Genomic DNA, 22,698 nt, shown 5'->3' with positions numbered 1-22,698 from the left:
CACACACACACACACACACACACACACACTCTCTAAGCAGCTTCTCCCTCATGGTCGCGGGGATGCTGAAGCCTAATAAGCACCTTATTAGCTTTAAACCATTTTTGGGCAATAAACTGTTTGTTCTAAAAATGGCATTAGAATACTTGCAAATTTACATACAGTAAAAAAGTAGTTATCTAAGTAGATATCTTGGGGGTGGTTTGAAGATCAAATATTTAAAAACCAAAAAAGATTTCCATAAAAAGTCAATTTAATGTACTCTATTGGCATAAATTATATTTTTAGCATGAATTTTTTTGGCTTTAACATCCAGTTCCTCTATTGTAATTTGAGATTGTGCAGTTTGGGTGTTCAGAGAGTGATGCTGTTTGTATTTGTACTTATATTTCATAAAACAGATGGCTGATATTACCAATATGCTTATGACACGCCATTTCAACAGCCAATCATGTGTCTAGATTTCGGTCATGATTACTGTTGCTGTTAAGATCAACTACGTGTGTATTTTGTGTTGAACGTTGGAGAATTTTTTGATACTCAGCAGTGCTGAACTCATCTGATTGGTTGCATAACAGTATCTTTGATACCCGGCCCTCTCACCTGGCACACCACCCAAGCACCAGCTGTGAACACAGAGCATGGTGAACGTACACACCATTGTGCATCAGTGGTTAGTGTTTTGTCCTAGTTTGCAGAGGTACTGTCATGAAAAATAGCAGCAAATGTGACTTTTCTAATGTAATATGAAGAAAAATTCTGTTGTAAATATTTCTTCAGCACTCGGGTCACCAGTACTTCTGTTCTCCGAAACTGACCAGTGAACAGGGCTACAGATGGCCTGTAACTATACACCTCATAATGGACGTATAAAGTAAGCGGAGCTCATAAAGTGACCAGTGTGTGGAAGAGCAAGGCGTAGAGTTGTAGGTATAAAGTTGTGGAGTATGTAGAGTTTATGCGTCTTGGGCAGGAATATTTTTCTACAAAAGGTTTACTGAATCCATTTGCAACAACAGCAGTGAAAGCTTTTCTTTACAGTAGAATCAGAGTCCTGAGGGAAGCCCTTTTTTAAGCAGGCTGGACAAGAAACTCCCCAGTTCTTCATCCTAATGAAAAAGAGAAATCAGGACATTTTAGGTGACTAAAGTTGATTAGGTGATTAAATATTTTAATAAATAAAAAGCTAAAAAGCAATACATCACAAAAGTGTTCTCAAATTAAAAGAAAAAGTCTTCCATCAGAACAGAACAGCTCATTTTCACATATTAAGGTGCAGCAACAACACTCAATATGATCCCGTATAAATGAATGACTGTGTATTGTTGTATGTGGTACATAATATGCTCTCTTGTATGCATCGTTAAGGGTTTATGTCATGACATGAGCGTCTTTGTCCCTCTGTATCTGCCTAGGAACTACAGTTAATTGACTAAACTGGCACAATTACAGAAATGTTTCTTAGGCCCAATCCCATTTCACCCCTACAACTTAGCCCTTAAGCCCTCTGTTCTGCGCATTCACGTCTAGGGGTAGGGTGTCCCAATTTTTCGTTGAGATAGAGGGCTAAGGAGGTTTTTCACAGGCTCACTCCAAACATGAGAAAAAACAAAAAGCAGCAAGATGGCTGCACGAGCGACCAAAGAAACCCACAAATGTGAGAATTTTCTCCCTTAAAAAATGATAATAACCACGTATCTTAATGTTGTTTCAAAGCATTAAGGTCATTTTCTTCATAACAAGCACAAAAATAGCTAATAGCATGCTAATGTCTCAGTAGCTAGCCTGCTAATGTTCCTGCTCCACCTTAAAATGTACAGCAGTATTGATGCCTGACATGACAGAATGTAACTGCTGCACCATTTAAGGTGGAATGGGAAAATTTGAATAAGATGCTGGTGAATAGCTGACTTCAGCTTCGTAGCACCAAAGAATTAGTGGAGGGCTATAATAAATAATTGCCTTATATCCCCTCTTTGAAAGTATATGATGCTCTAAATGTAAGTAAAGCCCAGCATTGAGGTCATCACTGAGGATGGGCCGGGTCACCTACAGACCACCGCTAATAGCTGTTAATAAAGCAATGGTTTTTGTTTTTGGTGACATTCAAAAACATGGGGTAGGGGTTAAAAGAAGAAATGGGACTGGGCCTTAAAGTCCCTGCAAATCTAAATCAAACAAGCTAAAACTACAACTAAACCACACAAAGATTAAAAGTGGGGTAAAAAAAAATAAATACAAGACAAATGGAGGATATGGACCCTTTAAAACTGTATGAAGACAGTATTAAAAGAATAAGCTGAAAAACCTGACACTTACTGCCACCTCTGCATGTGTTGTGTAGAGCTGGAAATTCACGGTCAAATGTAGCCATGTGGGTGGAGGTGTGTGAACACCTTCAACCGACTCGCACATTCTCACTAAAAATGTCACTTAGCTGAACGTGTAATTTCCAGCATGAATTTTTTTCCCCCCAAAATCTCAAACCGTTCACTCTAAACTCGTAAAAGCGTGAACAGAGTGTCAGTTTGTGAAAGTCATAGAAAAGATTTAAGGTCACTGTACAGAACTGTACGTCTATTTTTGTGTCCCTTGAAAAACGTTAGGGTTACAATTTATTCCTATTTTGAAACAAAACAAGTTATTTTAACAATTACACCTTCTCAAGCCATCTAAATTGAACAATATTGGTTTTTATATCAATTTAATTCCAAGAACCACAGAAGTGCTCGTCCCCACAGTCATGTGTAAAGGTGCCATATTTTGAAGTAAACACATTTTTCTGCAATTTTAACTGCAATAATCTACACATGACTATGAAATATATGGTTTAAATAAAAAAATGGCAAATAAATATTATAAAATATATAATACAAGTTGTGGTCCCCAGTAGTCGCATGACTGGTGTTTCTGTGCAACAAATAACCTCTTATTTTGAAATAAAAATCACACCGATGACATCACTCCACTTCCTTTTACCCATTTTCTGAGGATCTTTGAAGAAAAGCACGTGGTACGTCCACCTGTGTCTGTGCCTGATTTCACATGCAGCCTTTAGCTGAAGTCCCCCGTGTGACCTGCTTTATTCTTAGGTAATTGTGAAAAAATAGAATACAGATGGATTCAATTCCATATTATAGTGGAGGGTCCGTGACGGACAACATGTGGTTTGATGCTCTCTAGCAGCCTTTTTGTGAAATGCATTTTTCATTAACAATGTCACCGGTGTCACCTTCCTTATGTGTAACGCCAGTGACGATCGGTAACACCGGTGACGCCTATGGATGGATAAAGTGGACGTTTCTGCAGAATGACCCTTTAAACAAATTACCACAGAAGTAGTCAATCAACCAAGAATGTGGCTGCTACTAGTGTTTTTAGCTGTACACTTCATACAGAGTCAGAAATCACATCCGTCTTTTTGGAATTTCTCAACAACATAACAAGGTTCTAGATGAGTGTTAGGGTGGGGATTGCCTCGTGTCTGGTGGGACTTTTGACTTGACCTTTTACCTCAAAATAAATAAATAAAAGCAAAATGAAAAGAAAAACCTTATTTTCCTCTCAAAGCCAACATGTATCGCTCTCCACAATTCAATATTCATTTAACAACTTTTCTGGTATAACTTATTATAATTGCATAATCACTCTTATCCAAAAGAGTGAAACTGTTGCCAAAAAGTTTCTGAAATTCCACTAAATTCTTTGAAGTGCAATGATTCAGGTGAACTTTTCGTCCATTTTTGTCCATTCTAAGTTATCAAATCTCAGAAAAACAAATTATTGTATATGAACTTGATTTATTGCGATGCTACACCAAAACTAACTGGTGAGACAAAAGATTCAATTATTTTAGCTTCAAAGCAAAATTAAAGAAGCGAACTTCAGACACTCAGCATGTCTTGGCTGACTGACTACGCTGGGGACGTTGAGAAAGCCGTGTAAATCCGACCTGCTGGGTGGTTACAGTATACCTGACAGTGTGGTAAAGGCGGGGGAAATGCTCATTATTTAGCAGCACAGCATATTTTTGTCTGTAGTCCTGACCGCAGGCACACAGTCCCAATCTGAGTGTGTGCCCCGCTGCTCTACATTTACCTGATAGCTCCAGGAGAGCAGAATGACTTTGAGATTGGGGTCTTCACCAGACGAGGACACTTTGAGGACGATGGATTCTACCATAACGGTGCCATCGGGGAGGTGCTGGACAGCATAGCCTTTGAGCACGCTAGGAGAAGAGAGAGAAAGGGCTCTGAGTGATAACGTGACAGAAGAAAAACACAACAAACAAGCCAGTTATTTACTGACATTTAAAGAAATCAAGGCTTAATATGACACGGAGGAGGAAATGAGTCATCTCAGTGTTTGGTAAACCACCGTGCTTTCACTTACAAATGGAAACAGAAGCGTGGGCTGCTTGGTGCTACAATAACATTTACATTACTGGTTAGTTTTAAACACATTGTACAATTCAATTTTGCTCTGTTTGCACTCCCTCCTGAAAGCATGTACAATGTGTGGGCAGCATATAATTGTGTGAGACAGTGTGGAGTTTCCTTCTTTAGTTTAGCATTAGAGTTACATGGTTAATGTAGCAATCAAGTAACGGAAAAGTGTTTACAAAAGTGTGTGTTGCCCCTAGTACTTGTGTTATGTTGATTTTTCAAAAATGCACATTTTTTGTGCACAATTTCTATTTATTTGCTGAGTTTAACATACCGCAAAAAAAGAAACTATTAAAAAGGTGCCACAACATTTCTACATGCCAAATTGTATATTTTACATTTTAGCTTTTGCATATGCTATATAACTTGCCAATCAGCACCATGGAAACCACAAATTATACACAAGCCTAATCCCTTTAGTTGTTAAATATTCTCAAATAGGTTTATTTATGCAGCTTCTGACAGCGTACAACTTTAAAAACAGACAAAAGCTGCGAAGCTGAAAACAGTGTTTGGGATCAACCAATCGGTTTTATGGTTACATGCACAGCAGTCCGAGCCACTATGGGGCCCCCACGACTAATTATAATAAAACTTGAACAGCTGTTTTGACTCATGGCAGGAAGTTTAGTAGCAGCACAGCGGAAAAAAAAGGAACTTATTTCAGTCTTAATCACTGCTTAGCAAATGTTCCACTATCCTCCATTAGTTTGGTCAAACTCTCTTTCTTTCTTTTTTTTTTTCTTCTTCTTTTTCTTCACTAAGCTAGTGGTGCCGTGAACGTACTTTGAATTTGAAGTACCAGGTATACAAGATGTGCCTGGAGGCGTTGTTGACTGTGATCTGTCTACTTCAAAGGAAAGATGTATGTGGGGGGAAAAAACAAAAAAACAAAACAAAAAAAACACCTTTTCACTCCTGCAGTGGCGGTAAGCTTTAGCCTGCCTGGTGGTTTTGTTTTTTTAAGTTTGCTGGTGTTGTTTTGTTCATCTTGTTTTGTGCATCGCTCAGCTATCCAATTTTAACTGATAACTTTATTGGGGTAAATGTGCTTGTGAAGAGTGACCACATGCTTTATAATGTAGTGTTGCACTGGTTGTTGGGTTTACATTAACCTGTGCTCTTTTTAATGTGTCCGTAATCTCACGATTTTACCACAAGTGCGTATTATGTGTAGGATTATGAATGACTGTACTGATGTCAGCAGTGGGCTATAACCTCATTAAATGAATAAATTTGAAGTACATTAAGGGTGACCTCATTTACATTAAGAATGACCCACAAAAAAAATCAGGGATTAGAGGGAAGAAAAAATGTATATTATATATATATATATATATATATATATATATATATATATATACATACACACACACACACACACACACACACACACATATACATACATACATACATACACACACACATACATATACATATATATATAAAAATTAATTATGAGGGTAAAATGATAATAAATAAAAGGATGGTAAATGTAAAACAATCACTAAAACATACCAAATCATAAAAAATGTAACTAAAATCAAATAAAAGAGTTGTAGAGTAGAGGTGGTTCAAAACTAAAGGTTTTAAATGTTGATGTGATACCAGTGAGTGAAGCTTTAAAGATTCCTATAAGGAATTCCAGCTCACTGGTGCAGCTAAAAGCAGATCAGTAAAAACTCTCGGCACCTGAAGGGAGATCCATTCCCTGGAATGAGTCTGATAAAGTGCACTATTTACAGTGAACATGTCTGTGATGCAGGGTGTATCCTGCCTTCCGCCCGAAGACTGCTGGGATAGGCTCCAGCTCCCCCCCGCGACCCTGACGGAGAAGCGGCTTAGAAAATGGATGGATGGATGGATGGATGTCTGTGATGTATGATGGCATATGACACTTTATAGGTGAAAAGGAGCCAGTGTATCTCCCAACACACAACCAGAGATGACCAGCCAAATTTTCATACAGTACACAGTGATGGGTGTTGGAGGGTTCACCAGTAATGAAGAAGAGTAGTTTACGGACTCTTTAGATTTGAGTGTAGTTACAGATGCACATCTGTATTTCACATCACCATAATCTAGAACAGACAACAGCGCTGCTCTGACAATCTTTCTCCTTGTGGTCATTGGGAAACACGTTTTGTTTCAATACAGGAAGCCAATTTTTGCTTCAGTTTACATGTAAGCTTTTTAATGTAATATTAAAAGTGTGTTTGTCATCTAGACATACGCCAAAGTATTTATATTCACTAACTCTTTCAATGTCAGACCCCTCCAGGGCTGTGTTTTTAGAAGTGTTAATATCAATGTAAGAGGCTCTGGAAAACAGCATAACTTCAGTTTTCTCTACATTTAGGACTAATTTATAACCGTCAACTTATAAACTGCAGTTTTTCCACTGCAACACCAACACAGTTAACCAAGCAGTACAGAATGGCATCATCAGCATATAAATGTACTTCAACAGTGGAGGTGCCAATGCCATTAGTGTAGATATTAAATATAGCAGTGACGAACCCAATACTGTGGTTAGTTTGCCATCATTGTGTTGCCACACAGCGGTCGTTTAACATGCTGTGACATCATAAAAATTCCCTGACCACCAGAAAAGTTAGCCATGTTAGGGGTCACCATACATTTCTGCCCATGGACAATCAATAGTCGATTATCGATAGTTTAGAAAATTACTGCAATAGTGCCAAAATCATGTAAATTATTATTCATCGTGTGATTCTTTGTATAGTCTTTTTACAACCTTTCGTATAATAATTATAATCTGTAGTTAGTTTAAAACAGAAAGGACTGAAATTACTGTTGCATAAAACAGAACAAAAGCAATTATATTCATACCTGCTGGGTACAAGCAAATTCAACAGAAACCTCTTATAAGGTCACCCTGGTCAAATTACTTGTTGATGAACTTAACACATCCTCAAGGGAGGATACACTTCTACACCTTTTAATGCAGAATTACTGTTTATTTGCTGAATTTAACATGTATTTATTACAAGCTTATTATGTTTACTATTATTCAGTGTGTTAGACTGTGCGAATAATTCTGAATGCTGCAGTTGTGTTTGTTAGATCTTTACAAATCAGATAAACACAAAAACCCTGATATTTTTATTCAACTTGTGTCACAACTTGTGTAACAAAATGTAATTAGTTACTGTACTTAAGTACTTTTTTCATATATCTGTACTTTACTTAAGTATTTCCATTTTGTGCAACTTTTTACTTTCACTCCACTACATTTCAAAGTCAAATATATTACTTTTTACGAAATCTGTTGTTCATTTTGTCTTGTGTGTGTATAACAACGTAACGTCAAAATGAAAGAAGTGCTAAGCAAGAACACCAATCAGGGCACAGCAGCACTTTGTTTTGAGCTTATTTTTACCTGTTGGACATACTGACCCAGTGCAAGCACACGGTTCAATGTCCCCGCTGCAGCATAAAACTTCGGGATTGTCTATTCCAATATAAATGCTGGAACTAACTAACTTTGTGTAAATAGACCACAATATAGAAATATGTACACATATGCAGTCGTGGCTGACGTGTCTTTTTTCTGAATTTATACAAACACTTTCATTTTATACTAAATTTGTTTTTGCTAGTTTATGAACAGAGGCCTACAGATAAGGAAACTCATTGGTGAATCTGAGATTAAAGTTTTTATTAAACTTGTAACTAATTTGCAAATAAATCTTACAATGAAACTTTTCTTGTTTGCTAAATGTTATTTCAGAGCCACTCGGTTCTCCCTGGTGGAAATTGTTTACCTTCAGTGTTTTGTGCTTATGATCATTTTATTAGACATCAGCATCACTAATTAATGACGTTCTATTAAAAGACTGATTTACCAAGAGAGACACTGGAGGGTTTTCACCTAAAATGAGTTCATGAAGCCAGTCTTCTTACAAAAATGGTAACAGGTCATTAGTCATATTTAATCGTTTCGTACTTTTACTTTTGATACTTAAGTACATTTGAAGGCAATTCTTTTTTACTTTTACTCAAGTGGAGGTCTAAAGGCAGGAATTTCTACTTTTACTGGAGTAATATTTTTCCTTGGGTATCTCTACTTTAACTCAAGTACATGGTTTGTATACTACATCCACCACTGCAAACTAGCATTTTAAATAAGAAAACCACATGAAAAGGGCTATTTGTCACGAATCAGTTGTGCTTTAATGTTAATCTGATTAAACATATCGCTGCTGTCGGAACAAAACCTAGTATCTCCAAAAGGGCAACTTTACAGAAGAAGGAAAAAACATACTTTACTTTTAATGTAAGTCAATGGAACTGACTTTAACACGCAATGTAACGGGCAACAAGCATTTTCAAATTATGTCAAAAACTGCAAAACAGCAAAAAAGGTGATACAGGGTTCTGTTCCGACAGCAGCAAAATGAATAAGCGCTTACTAATTTGAACTGCGCTCTAAATGAGCTCAAGCACTCACTTGGAAAAAACCCACAACGCAACCAACAAGAAAGATTTGCGCATATTTTGTACAGTGTTAGAAAGAAATAGCACACTGCGGTTCGCTAAAACAATTCTACTGTTGTCAACGGAGATATGGGGTGTATGGAGTGTTACTAATCTAGCACTAGATTTAAATGAGTAGGTGTTTTTAGTTTTTGAGCCCAGTACCGAGTTTGTTGGGTTCACATGGCAATCATGAAGCCTCAATTTTGCAAGTCAGTTTGCCCATTTTCTGTTGATAATATTCCATACTGTGTTGGAAACCACATAAGCAAGCGTATTTCAGATTATGAACTTGACGTGGTTTGAGGTAAATGTGTGACAGTTAAGGCTGCAGTTTTTACAGTGTTAATTAAGAGGGGAAAATTCTGTAAATCTGATTTTTTGTCAAAGGTGACTGAGTCATGTATTAAGTTGTGAGTTGCCTTGAGTGGGTTGAAGATATAGGTGAATGTGTGAGGACCTTTTGAGGTGGCTGTAGATGCGGGAGAGCGTGTCCGAGTCACTGTGAGGGTCTTGCAGGTGCACACGGCAGGTGAACCGCAGCTGATGTTCAGAAAGACCTAATTCCTTTAGAGCCTGCTCTGGAGAAACCAGCCTCAGACTCTATGTAAAGTGAAACAAAGTGCATATTAATACCAATAACCATCAAGAGACAGAGAACAAAACCCATTACCCATGCACACTGAATATGACACGGGCTGACTTACACTGTCTTTCATGATCAAAGTTCCATGCATGGTGCGAGGCTTCTTAGGGTCGGGTAACGGACCTAGCACAAGTAAAAAGCATATATACATACATTAAACGTTTGTGTGTTTGTGTGTGTGTGTATATATATATATATATATATATATATATATATATATATATATATATATATATATATATATATATATATATATATACACACACACACACATATACATACACACACACACACACACACATACACACACACACACACACACACACATATATATATGCCTAGCCCAACAGTGATATGTAAGGTAATATAACAAGTTTATTTCATTAATTAGTATCAATTATTATTTCTAATAACCAATTTTGATCTAATAAAACAAATTTTGTTGTTTCATTTGTCATGAAATATTGACACTGCATAAATGGTAGCTTACATAAAACATTTTACAAGATATAAAATGATCAAAACGGGACCACAAGCGATAGATTTTTTTTGTACCCATTGTTTACCCTCTATAAATCATCCATACATGCTTTAATTGTTAAACTATCCAGAGAAAGGTTAGGGTGAGGTTTAGAATTGAGTTTGAGTTTTAGATTTTCAGTGCAAGCTATACAAAGTACGTTTGGGGGATTTGGAGGCCTCTCTGGTGTAAATGTGTAATTGCACACAGAGCATCCTGTAACGTGGATTGCATCAAAACCCTTCTCCAAAACAGACGAGTCTGATTATTGTGAGTGTGAATTATCTACTACTTTCATCCTATTTTAACTGGAGCAGCTCATGGCCAACATATTTTAGCATGATTATCTTGTGACTTCTTTCAATTTTAACAAAAAAAAAAAAAATCTTCCTCAGTGCAGCCTTAGGTTTAGATTTGGTTGTTTGCTTCTCACTCCGGGACAGTTTTTTTCTCGCTCTCATAGGCTACTGCTCATTGCTGCTCCTGCTAGGAGGTCACACTACAAGATTCATCATAGAGTATTTCAAAGGATGTAACCATGACAACTGTAGTTAGGACTGGATTTAGAACAGAAGCTATTGCAAAATAGCAGTTCTCAAGCTCATAATCTTATCTATTAACTCCAGATAAGAAAACACTATTGCACAAACATACCAACTAGACAAAATTTCCAAAATACTCTCCTAACTTTAGGACAAACCACAGTGATGTCCTAACTTTGCTCCGTCAGTTTAACACTTTTATGCAACTGGAGCTATTGGTGAATGAGGCTCATTTTCATATTTCATATTCTCATTCTCATATTCTTACCTTCCAGTTTAGTGACCTTTTTTTTAACATCGGTAACAGTAGCGGCCTATCTGAACAAATTATTTTGACTATGTGTTTACATATCTATTACATGCATATCACTGTTTGCTTGGTAACAGACAGATGATTGTTGGCTTTGACTGAGTACACTTCCCCAACTTAAGATGCTTTGGGATAAGACAAAATTCCTAAATTAAGATATGATTTGCTTCTAGTATTAGGAATTTATCCAAAATCTTCTCTTGGCCTCATCAGATCTTAACTAAGGACAAATGAAAGGACGTTTCTGTAATACGGCTCCAGATCTCAACCCAGTCTATCACGGCTGTGCACTATTGTTTGTGCACGTAGCAAGATTGGCTGCCAGTGTGATGCAGCGCTGTGTTGAATACACACCTCCAAGGGCCATCTCCCTCTTCAGTAGGTTGAGAGAGATGTCCACTGGCACACTTGGGTTGGTTGTCACTGTGGTGGTCTCTCCATTAGCTGGCATATAGCAGCTGATACCTACAGGTGTGACGATGGACAGAAATCAAACGTTTACGTCTGTGCCTGTGTGCAGAGTGTTCACTCTGTGCATTTTGTGTACTATATTTTAATTTCTATGTCAGTAAACAAAAATCTACTTGGCAACAACTTGTTTATATCCAGGTTTGCCTGTCATTGCATTTAATAAAGGCATTTTAGCCCATCTGTGGCTTTTTTTCTTGGGAAAAAAAAAGTCAATTAAAATCATTGCATGGTTAATATGACAAATACACTCACTGAACTCCTGCTCAATCTTGTCTTTGAGGAACTCCATCTTCTTGGCCTCTCCATGCACTAATAGCATGTTGCGTGGCTCAGCCATGCGGATCAGTTGCATGATGCCCTTAGCGTCCGCATGGGCACTGAAGGACATGTACTCCACCTGCAGTTTCACCTCCAGCTAAAACATACAAACCCCAAAATCAACATAAATGCTAAATAAATGAATGCAATGAAAGACATATGCTCATTAACTGTAATACTCAACAATTGTAAATAATAAAATTGTAATAAAAAAGTTTAGGCACCTAATTGTAACAAATACTAACGGATATCAGATCAGAACTGAATCGTTTTAGTTATATTATTATATGTTTTATATCATTTACTTCTTCTTGTCTGAGTAGTGAAGCATCAACAATGTAATCTTGATGATAAAAGACTGAACAGAAAACTGTGCATTCCAGCAGAAGGTCTCAACATAAAAGTTCCTGGCTTTTTAAAATTAAGTTTAATTTTTCGTTCAACTTCATAAAAAATAGAAACTATTTTAAAGAATAATTGCCAATCGCCATACAACTTTGAAATTCATTCGAACATTAAGTATCTTAAAAATAAACCAGCTCAGCCAAATATATTTGACGCAGTTTATATTATCTAATTAGTTACCTGGACTAATTATTAAAGATTGTAACTAATCCAGACATCTGTAAGCAAGAAGTTTGTTGTAACTGGAAGTATTTATGTAGTATTACATGCAGTATAAGTCTGCTGACCTGGCCGGGAATTGACAAAAAATAACAAGCATGTACCGAGATGAGCAAAAACACCTCCTTTTCATCTGACATTCAACAGCAGGCAAGGAAAAGAAAATGCCACAACATTAGTACAAGCTCTTTGGCGCCCTGTAGTGGGGACAGTCATCATTACCGTGGCTCTTCCCTCCATCTCAAGCTTCTTCTGACCGTTCAGAATCTTGTGACCCACTGTTCCTTGCACACAGTACCCCGGCATAATGACCTGGGGGGAAAAAAAAACAGACACCCTCACTTTCAGGCCATATTTGCATAACAGATGGATTGTGAGGCATAACAAAGCATGACCAACTGACCAAAGAAAGAAAAACACTTATTGTTAAACCCAAGTCTTTGAGCCCCATACAAAAAACAAACAAAACCACCACAAAATCACATATATTGTTAGTACAAAGCTATGCTGCCATACAGCCCAAATGAGCAGCAATGCAGTATATGGATGCAGAAAGTGTTCAAATCTTAAGTTATATAATATTATAATTACTTACCATGTTCTTTTCATTGCCAGCCCACTTCTTGAATATCTGTAAAGACTGGCCTGCGTGTAACATTCCTGGAGTAGCAAATACCACCTAAAATACACAAATCCAGAATGAATATACAGTCGTTTACAAATAAATAGGTACCATTTAGCAAAAAAGAAATTGTATTTTTACACTTTTTAAGTTGTTAAACTCAATAAAACGTAATTGTACAGCAGCAACACCCATGAATACATTATTAACACAATAATGAGTCCCAATAAATTAGTGCCTGAATGATTTGGAATTTTTGTGGCTGATACAGATTTTAAGCAGCTAAAATTGCATTATATAATTTTATACATATTTTTTACATTTTAAATGGCAATTGTTTTAAATAAAGAGTGTTATAGTAGTTTTTTTATTTCTAATAAGAAAATAACACAATCGCTTCATATAAAAGGTTCTAGCTACTTTTTAATTGATTTTTTCCTTTTTTATGTTTGTTAATTTAACATGCCAGGCCAAGCGATCTGCGGCTTCAGTTGTTGCCAAGGCAAAAACCCGTGTATGGGTGGAGTTTGGTGAGGCCTTGGAAAGTGACTTTAAGTCGGCTCCGAAAAGATTCTGGCAAACCGTCAGGCGACTCAGAAGGGGAAAGCAGTGTGCCACTAGCACTGTATATAGTGGAGATGGTGTGCTGCTGACTTCGACTGAAGACGTCATTGGGCGGTGGAAGAAATACTTTGACGACCTTCTCAATCCCACCGACACGTTCTCCAGTGAGGAGGCTGAGTCTGGGGACATGGGAATAGGCTTGTCCATTACTGAGGCCGAAGTCGCTAAGGTAGTTAAGAAGCTCCTTGGTGGCAAGGCTCCAGGGGTGGATGAGATCCGCCCTGAGTTCCTCAAGGCTCTGGATGTTGTGGGGCTGTCTTGGCTGACACGCCTTTTCAACATTGCGTGGACATCGGGGGCGGTGCCACTGGATTGGCAGACTGGGGTGGTGGTGCCTCTTTTTAAAAAAGGGGACCGGAGGGTGTGTTCCAACTATAGGGGAATCACACTCCTCAGCCTCCCTGGCAAGGTCTATGCAGGGGTACTGGAGAAGAGAGTCCGGCTTATAGTCGAACCTCGGATGCAGGAGGAACAGTGCGGGTTCTGCCCTGGTCGTGGAACACTGGACCAACTCTTCACCCTCTCCAGGATTCTGGAGGGTTCATGGGAGTTTGCCCAACCAGTCCACATGTGCTTTGTGGATCTGGAGAAGGCATTCGACTGTGTTCCCCGGGGTATTCTGTGGGAGGTGCTTCGGGAGTACGGGGTACATGGCTCTTTGCTACGAGCCATTCAGGCCCTGTACAAACAAAGCTGGAGTTTGGTTCGCATAGCCGGCAGTAAGTCAGACTCGTTCCCAGTGAGAGTTGGACTCCGTCAGGGCTGCCCTTTGTCACCGATTCTATTCATAATTTTTATGGATAGAATTTCTAGGCGCAGTCAGGGGATGGAGGGTGTCCGGTTTGGTGACCTCAGGGTCACATCACTGCTGTTTGCAGATGATGTGGTCCTATTGGGGACATCAGGCCACGAACTTCAGCTTTCGCTGGATCGGTTTGCAGCCGAGTGTGAAGCGGCTGGGATAAGAATCAGTACCTCTAAATCCGAGACCATGGTTCTCAAGCGGAAATGGGTGGAGAGCCCTCTCTGGGTCGGGGATAGGCTCTTGCCTCAAGTGGAGGAGTTCAAGTATCTCGGGGTCTTGTTCACGAGTGATGGTACAAGGGAGCGGGAGATTGACAGGCGGATTGGTGCTGGGTCAGCAGTGATGCGGGCTCTTTACCGGTCTGTTGTGGTAAAGAAAGAGCTGAGCCATAAGGCAAGGCTCTCGATTTACCGGTCGATCTACGTTCCCACCCTCACCTATGGTCATGAGCTTTGGGTAATGACCGAAAGAATAAGATCGCGAATACAAGCGGCCGAAATGAGTTTCCTCCGCAGGGTGTCTGGACTCTCCCTTAGAGATAGGGTGAGAAGTTCAGTCATCCGGGAGGGACTCGGAGTAGAGCCGCTGCTTCTTCACGTCGAGAGGAGCCAGCTGAGGTGGTTCGGGCATCTGGTTAGGATGCCTCCTGGACGCCTCCCTCGGGAGGTATCACAGGCGAGTCCACCTGGGAGGAGACCCCGGGGAAGACCCAGGACACGCTGGCGCGACTATATCGCCCAGCTGGCCTGGGAGCGCCTCGGAATCCCCCTTGGAGAGCTGGTGGAAGTGGCTGGGGAAAGGGAGGTCTGGGCTTCATTGCTTAGGATGCTGCCCCCGCGACCCGAACCCCGGACAAGCGGAAGATAATGGATGGATGGATGGATAATTTAACATTGTATTATAAGCTTATAATTATCACTGCATTATCAACAACAGTTTTACTGATACTGATAAAATCACAAGCCATAACTATCAGTCAATATTATCAGCCAATCTGATATTATCAATCGGGCTCTACAGTAGATAAGATTGAACGCTCTACAGAGGTTTTTAAATTCTGACCCTTCCTGTCCTGGATTTTGCATTCACTGCTGATGTAACTGATTGGCCACCTCATGGAATACCAACCTGCGACCACAAAATCCGGCCTAAACCCTGGATTCAAGGTCTGGATTTGAAGACATCTGCTCTACAGTATGTGCAATTATATTATGTGCAAAAATATTGAAAATACGTTTGTCTTGTTTCGCTGCAACTGCATGATGACCTTTCTAACCAGTTAGTGAGATCTTGCTCCTTTTGCTATGAAATCAGCTAAAACAGTAACAGAGGCGTTTCATTCAGCTGCAGAGATGATGAAAGCCTACCATTGGTCCTGGATTGTCTGCATAGGAGCGATCAAAGGCCTTGATGTGCTTGAATTCGAACATGTTCCTCTGGACGAAGGTCTTGCGGATCTTTTGATTGGTCCAGGTAATGAAGAGTTTGTAGTAGTGGTTGGCTTTCTCCGTGAGGCCGGTGGAAAAGTATATGGGTGCTTTCAAATTCATTCTCTCCCTGTTAAAGGAAACAGATATCTCGCCATGTAAAATGTTCTTTTTGCACATAAAGTCTTACAGGAGGAGGTTTATATAACAAAATGAAAAATCTCAACTCAACAGATAATGTTCTCTTGTTTGTGTGCTCAGGAACTTTGTTAGCTGGTCATCATTTGGTGTTAAAAGAATACAAAATGCAAAATTAATATAATGTAACCACTGTACAAACCATACAACCATATAAACTGAAAAGATTTACAGGTACATATGGGGTAGTAGTAAGTTAATAAGAGAACTAATGTCAACAAATGTCACAGAACAAATGTCAAGTCTGCCCAGATAACAGTGATACAACATATTGTGATCTTAAGTTATCTAACTAACTGAGAAAATCGCGCTTTGGTAGAATTTCTTATTTCATTTAGACTTTGTTTCACATAACAGTGAAATTTCACCTCTGCATTTTACCCCAGCTGTGCAGTGAAACACCACATACACACTAGTGAATGCACACACATTAGGCACTTGCTCAGAACGGAGGGCAGCCCTATCCACAGTGCCCGGGGGAGCAGTTGGGGGTTAGGTGTGTTGCTCAAGGGCAGTTCAGTCACGTACTGTCAGCTCATGGGACTGAACTGGCGACTTTACGGTCACAATGCTGGTTCCCTAACCTCCAGCCAATGACTGCCACCATTGCTTAGTCAACAAATGTGAAAACATTTGTCTGTCTGAACTCTGTTGCTTATGTTGGAAGTGGTAGATCACAAAAAAGAAACAAAAACAAACAAACAAACAACTAAACAAAACTGAACTTTCCAGGGCATACCAGAACGTTTCCAGAAGAATGCAAAGCTCCTGAGCTCTCCCCAAGGCAAAAACCGGAATGAGGACCTGTGGACACAAAGAGAAATTTAAAGTAAGGGTGGGCGAAGTGGCAAAAAATAATAATAAAAATATAAAATCATAATACTTGTTCCATAATACACAATATGTATAAAAAATATTTTAAAATAATAGCAAAAAAGAAAAAACATACTTTTTTAAATTTAATGCTGTTACCATCAGAAACTTGACATGCAAGTTCACTGGTCATTTAGGATTTTAAAGGAAACGACACTGCGACCCCTAGTTTCTATCACTGCCACTGTAAAGAATTCTGAGTCTGTACAAAGACTTTGTACAGACTTTGTAGAGACTCGGTCTTTGTACTGAGACTCTACAAAGAACCATTTCACATATGAATGACTCAGTTTGCATGTCAACGACTGAATTACACAGAAATTTCCCAAACTGGCTTAATTACCCCTTAAATAACATGCATAAGCAATATAATTTAATATAATGACGGGCAGTCGTGGGCTGGAGGTTAGGGAGCTGGCCCTGTAACCGGAAGGTCGCCGGTTCGATCCCCAGGGCCAACAGTCCATGACTGAGGTGTCCTTGAGCAAGACACCTAACCCCCAACTGCTCCCCGGGCGCTGTGGATAGGGCTGCCCACCGCTCTGGGCAAGTGTGCTCACTGCCCCCTAGTGTGTGTGTGTTCACTGGTGTGTATGTGGTGTTTCACTTCACGGATGGGTTAAATGCGGAGGTGGAATTTCCCTGGTTGTGGGATCAAAAAAGTATCACTTAACTTAATTTAGACAGCCAATCAGATAGTAGAATCTAGATTTTGTAACAAGAAGATGCTTTTTGGCTCACTGATGCTGTTAGGACCGACTACTACTCCTGAAATTCATTACTGAATGACAATTTTTTTGGTTGTAACTACAAAAAGTATCCAGCCCTAATAATGAAGTTTCTATTCTTACCTTCCCTCCTCTCTCAATGGTTTCATGGACTTTCTTTAAGAAGTCTCTCTCCCTGCACCGCTTAGAGTCACGGATTGTGGTGGCATAGGTGGACTCAGAGATCAGAATATCTGGACGACATTTATCAATCCAAGCAGCGCTAGAGAAGAATGGAGGAACAGATTACATTAAATCTAAAGGCAGTTTCATCTAGCATAAACAACAGTTTTAAAAATGTATAATACTCACCCTAAGTGTCTGTCTGGTGTCATGTTATAATCGCCCTGTATAAACACATTTATACAGATCAAAATATGACATAATTACAGTCATAATGTTATGACATTACATAATTTAACTAATTGCGGACATCCACTCTCAATTCTAATCTTCACAGATACTGAAAAGCACAATAAAAGCCATACATCACAGCAGAATACAAAACCCCACGTCCAACTTTTGGAAACCTAAACTATCCCATGTGCCCCTGAATAAAAGCATATAGTGTGAACATGTAAAATTCATTTTCATAATGTCATAATACTCACTGTGTACACAACAGACTCTGAGCCAACTTTAATTAGCACCATGGCTGCCCCCAGAACATGACCTGCGTAATACGCTTTGATCTCCAGCTCGTCGTCCACCTAAACAGAGAGACAGATGTCAGAAGAACATGAAGCTAACTAGTAATAGAAGCTTATATTCACCAATTAACATTGTACATTAAAATGCACATTAAAATGATAAAAAATGGACAAAAGAATGGTCAAGATGGCCTCTGCTACAGCTTTTAGCCAGGCAGCATACTTCTGTTAATATTTATAAATCACAAAATATCATACAGTGTCAGTAACCCCAAAGGCAAGTCTATTAGACTTAAAGGGTCCATTTCACACATTTTTCTCGCATTCCATTGTTTCCCTGAGGTCCATTTATATTGTTTGTGTGAATTAATGTACCAGTACTCATTTTTGCTTGGTCATTTTTCAGCCTCTCTTTATCCCGTAAAGTTTAACAGGCCCTAAATACTGACGCATGTAAACGACCTCTGATCGGGACTAAACTGTAGATAGCTGAATAGGTGGATAAATGTAAACTGGGTTTTGTGACATCATAAAACCAATTCTGTTTCGCAGCTGAATGTCCATCTACAGTCATCTGTGTGGACTGGGGAGCAAATGGTACACTTTGAAACATTACCAGAGTTTACATACCACATCAAACTCATTTATTAAAGCAAGGATGATATGGACTCTTTAAAGACTTGATACGGCTTGAGGTAAATATGTGATGATTTAGGTTGCAGTTTGTACAATGCTACAAACTTCAGGCACCGAAAATGTCCTGGCTGATGTCCTGCGTTTGGGGTAAAGGCATTATTAACTCAGTGGAGATTTCATTTATAACTGAACTATCATTCTAACGCAGTCCATGCTTGTTGTAATCCACCTGAACAGTCTGATGGAGATTCAGTGGCACCACTTTCTTCATGCAGTCTTTGATCATTTGTGAGGTGAAGAAGTTGGTCTCGCCCTTTTTGTCCACCGTGATCTTGCGGAAGTCCTCCAGCAGGATGGGACAGATGGCCTTTGTGGGATGCGTCATGTAGATGGGTCCATCATAGCCCACCATCTCGCTCATGTAGGGAAGAGCACCACAGTGGTCCAGATGGAAATGGCTGCAAGGGAAGAGATAGGAGGAATTCAGAAGTCTCTAATTTAGTTAGATCCTACTCCCACTAAGAATTCCAAACAGCCATGGACTGGCTGATGAACTGACCAGATCACGAAACCTAGTGAGTTACCTGTTAACAACTAGCCTCATTACTAAATATGCCACAAAATAAATATTAGTAGAAGAACTGAGCGAAAATGATTTACGCTACACAGTGATATTAAACGGTATAACTATCAGGATTACATAGTGACTTAAAAGTCAGAGACTGCCAGTTTAATCGCTTTTATATTTAAATTGCAATTTGAAAAAGTTTTCACATAAATTTTACATAGTAACAGAGATCCCGTGAACTGCGTATAGAAGAGTTAGACCAATCAGAAGAAACCAACACCCACATGCTGTGTACAAGACAATACAACCAAAAATAAGTGGAAGTCTGCAGCACTACGTTCAGTGCTCAAGCATCAAAGCAGAACAAGTGGACATGCTGCTCTTCTTGGCCAAAAAACAGGCCGGGACCTCAAATTATATTAAATAGTGTAATTTAAATAGCAGCCACAATATTACATCACAATTAGAGATTTCCCTCAAACCTGCCCTCGAGACCACCTTTTTATTGACTCCACTGCCAGTCAGAAAGGCCATTAAACACAAATTATTACTTTTTCAGAGACAAGAAAAAAAAAAAGCAGAAAACACATTTAACAGAAAGTTACAGAGACGCTTCAATAACCTAAAATTACACAAAATATTCTAGCATTTTAGCATATTTTAGCAAAGACTGTCCAGTCTTTACTTTTAATACAGATTCAAAACTCATATTCAGTGGTGTTGAGGTCTGGACTCTGGGGTGGTCAGTCCATTGTTCTGAGAACACCAGCAGCTTCATTTGATGGATTTATTCAGATCTGAAGCAACAGTAGGACTTGATTTTCTCCTCTCTCTCTCCAAGATTAAACTAATTAATGAATTTCCCACATCTGGGAAATTTCACCTCCATATTTAACCCATCTGTGAAGTGAAACACCACATACACAATAGTGAGCACACACACACTAGGTGGCAGTGAGCACACTTGCCCAGAGCGGTGGGCAGCCCAGTCCGCATCACCCAGGGAGCAATTGGGGGTTAGGTGTCTTGCTCAAGGACACCTCAGTCACGTGCTGTCGGCTCTGTGGATCGAACTGGCGACCTTCCGGTCACAAGGTTGGTTCCCTAACCTCCAGCCCACGACTGCCCCGTCAAGATTAAAGCTTTTTTTAACTTTAGGTTTGGAAACTCCTGTTTTGCACTTAATATCCTTCCTTATGCAAGTGCATTATCTTATATCTAATCTCCTCAGAAACATCTCCTAAAAAATGAATAACATGTACTCAATGGCTGTTCTGACTGGACTTTCATATTTAAATGGTTGGGTTAGTGTAGTGGGCAACACCTCTGCCTTCTACGCTGTAGACTGGGGTTCAATCCCCACTTGGGTAAGCACCCTACACTATACCAATAAGAGTCCTTAGGCAAGACTCCTAACACCACCTTCGCCTACCTGTGTAAATGATCAAACTGTAAGTCGCTCTGGATAAGAGCGTCTGCCAAATGCCAAAAATGTAAATGTAAATGACCTGTATACAGTACCATCTAAGAAGTAAAATACATGTTGCTGTTTTTTCTAGGCTGGCCTAGGCGGGTCTTTATCTGGGCTAATCTTGGTCCAAATGGTTGTATGGCAGGAGACGAGAAGCATTCAAAAGCCCCTAATTCACAAGCTCATATTCACAGTAACAGCGCTCATCTGTGAAAAGACTTCATTTCTAATATGAATAAAGAAAAGCCTGGAATGATTCACTAATTAATCCACACCATTCCAGATCTGTCGTGACTGACGTGACCGTAGGAGAATCGTTTCCTGAACAAACCTTATGATAACACAATCCAAGAAATCTGTGAGACGTCCGTTCTGGGTGATGTAGGAGAAGTCCGGAAAACGTCTCTAAGAAGGGGGGAAAAAAAGAACAGAATAAATGAGTCGTGACTGAAATCATCTGTTTATACTGTTCAAGTACACAGATCCTCATTAACACACAATACAGTGCGTACCAAGATTATGTTCTAATGAGCGACAACTACTTAACTTACATCATCATTGTATCCCATGTGCATCCCACAGTCGAGCATTATGTTTTTGCCTCCAACAGAAACCAGAATGCAGCTGCGCCCAACGTCTTGTCCAGCGCCTGAGAGGAGACACGAATATAAACATTCATATCAGAACACACTCAGCATGTGAGCTGTGCACCACAGATCAATACACTGTTAAAGAAGATGGTTCAAGATCTTCAAGGGCTCTTTGGGAAAGGCAATAGTTCTATATATAATCGTGAACACTCAAAAGAACCATTTGCATGTACAGAATGGTTCTTTACATGGTGCAGGTGTTCTTCAGATTGATGGAGAATGTGTTGTATATGGTTCTGTATAGCACCTAAAAGGCTTGTGTCAATAACAAAACGCTTTTTTGGTGCTAAATAGAACCATTTTCAGTCAGGTTCCATATAGAGCTATATAGAACACATTCTCCACCAATCCGAGGAACCGTTTCACCACGCAAAGAACCACTTAAACACGCAACCGGCTCTTTACTGGAGAACCCTTGGAGAACCACAGCATGAGCTAGCACGAGAATAAAACAGGTGCATTACAGGAAGACGCTTCTTACCTAGAGGCGTTACTTTTATGTCCGGCATGGTGAAACTTTAAGACCAGCTTATGGTGCAAGAATCATGAAACTGGTTAAGCTGGTGTTTTATTTTGGAACCAGTCAGCTTCGCTTAGCTGACCTGGCTAGCCGAGGTTAGCTGGCTAATAACGGAAGCTTTCTCTCGCTGCTCGCTACATCGCCAGCCCCCTGGCTACATTTCAGAGACGAGTCCTGTCTCCTTTTCTGGTTTGGCCTGTTTAAGACAGAGTTGCCCGACAAACCTAACGAAGTATACTTTATATTAGCACAACATAAAAGTCTCCGCAGTGAAACGCCGCGGACATCGTGAACAAACCCCACAATCCGATTGGTCGTCAGACCGCCATCCAATCGCCCGCCTGACGCCTGAGCACGTGACCCCACGGCTCTTCTCCATTGGTGAAACTGTCGGATTTGCGCTTTAAAAAAATAGAAAACAAATCTCGTAGCCGGAAGATTTCGCTAGGCCGACCCAGTGGCGGTGTTCCAATATGCGCTCTTTGCTAGTGCGCAGTGCGTTGTTTGTGCC

At 39.7% G+C, this 22,698-nt stretch overlaps 1 protein-coding gene across 1 annotated transcript; it reads right to left on the bottom strand.

The window, feature by feature from the left end:
* Positions 1–235: 235 nt before the first annotated feature.
* ints11 (integrator complex subunit 11) lies at positions 236–22,506 on the bottom strand. Its single transcript, XM_017707897.2, has 17 exons — positions 22,149–22,506; positions 21,569–21,666; positions 21,349–21,422; positions 19,208–19,436; positions 18,304–18,402; positions 18,005–18,039; positions 17,777–17,915; positions 16,792–16,856; positions 15,795–15,984; positions 12,972–13,055; positions 12,599–12,688; positions 11,687–11,849; positions 11,318–11,428; positions 9,653–9,714; positions 9,406–9,548; positions 4,099–4,228; positions 236–1,109 (listed from the first exon to the last, which is right to left on the bottom strand). The coding sequence occupies exons 1-17, from the start codon at positions 22,174–22,176 to the stop codon at positions 1,047–1,049; spliced, it is 1,803 nt and encodes a 600-aa protein (XP_017563386.1). The 5' UTR covers positions 22,177–22,506; the 3' UTR covers positions 236–1,046.
* Between the last annotated feature and the right edge of the window lie 192 nt (positions 22,507–22,698).

This window comes from Pygocentrus nattereri, chromosome 9 (assembly GCF_015220715.1).
Source record: "Pygocentrus nattereri isolate fPygNat1 chromosome 9, fPygNat1.pri, whole genome shotgun sequence".
NCBI lineage: Eukaryota > Metazoa > Chordata > Actinopteri > Characiformes > Serrasalmidae > Pygocentrus > Pygocentrus nattereri.
The sequence above is the reverse complement of the archived record's forward strand: the minus strand, read 5'-3'. Positions and strand labels throughout refer to the sequence as shown.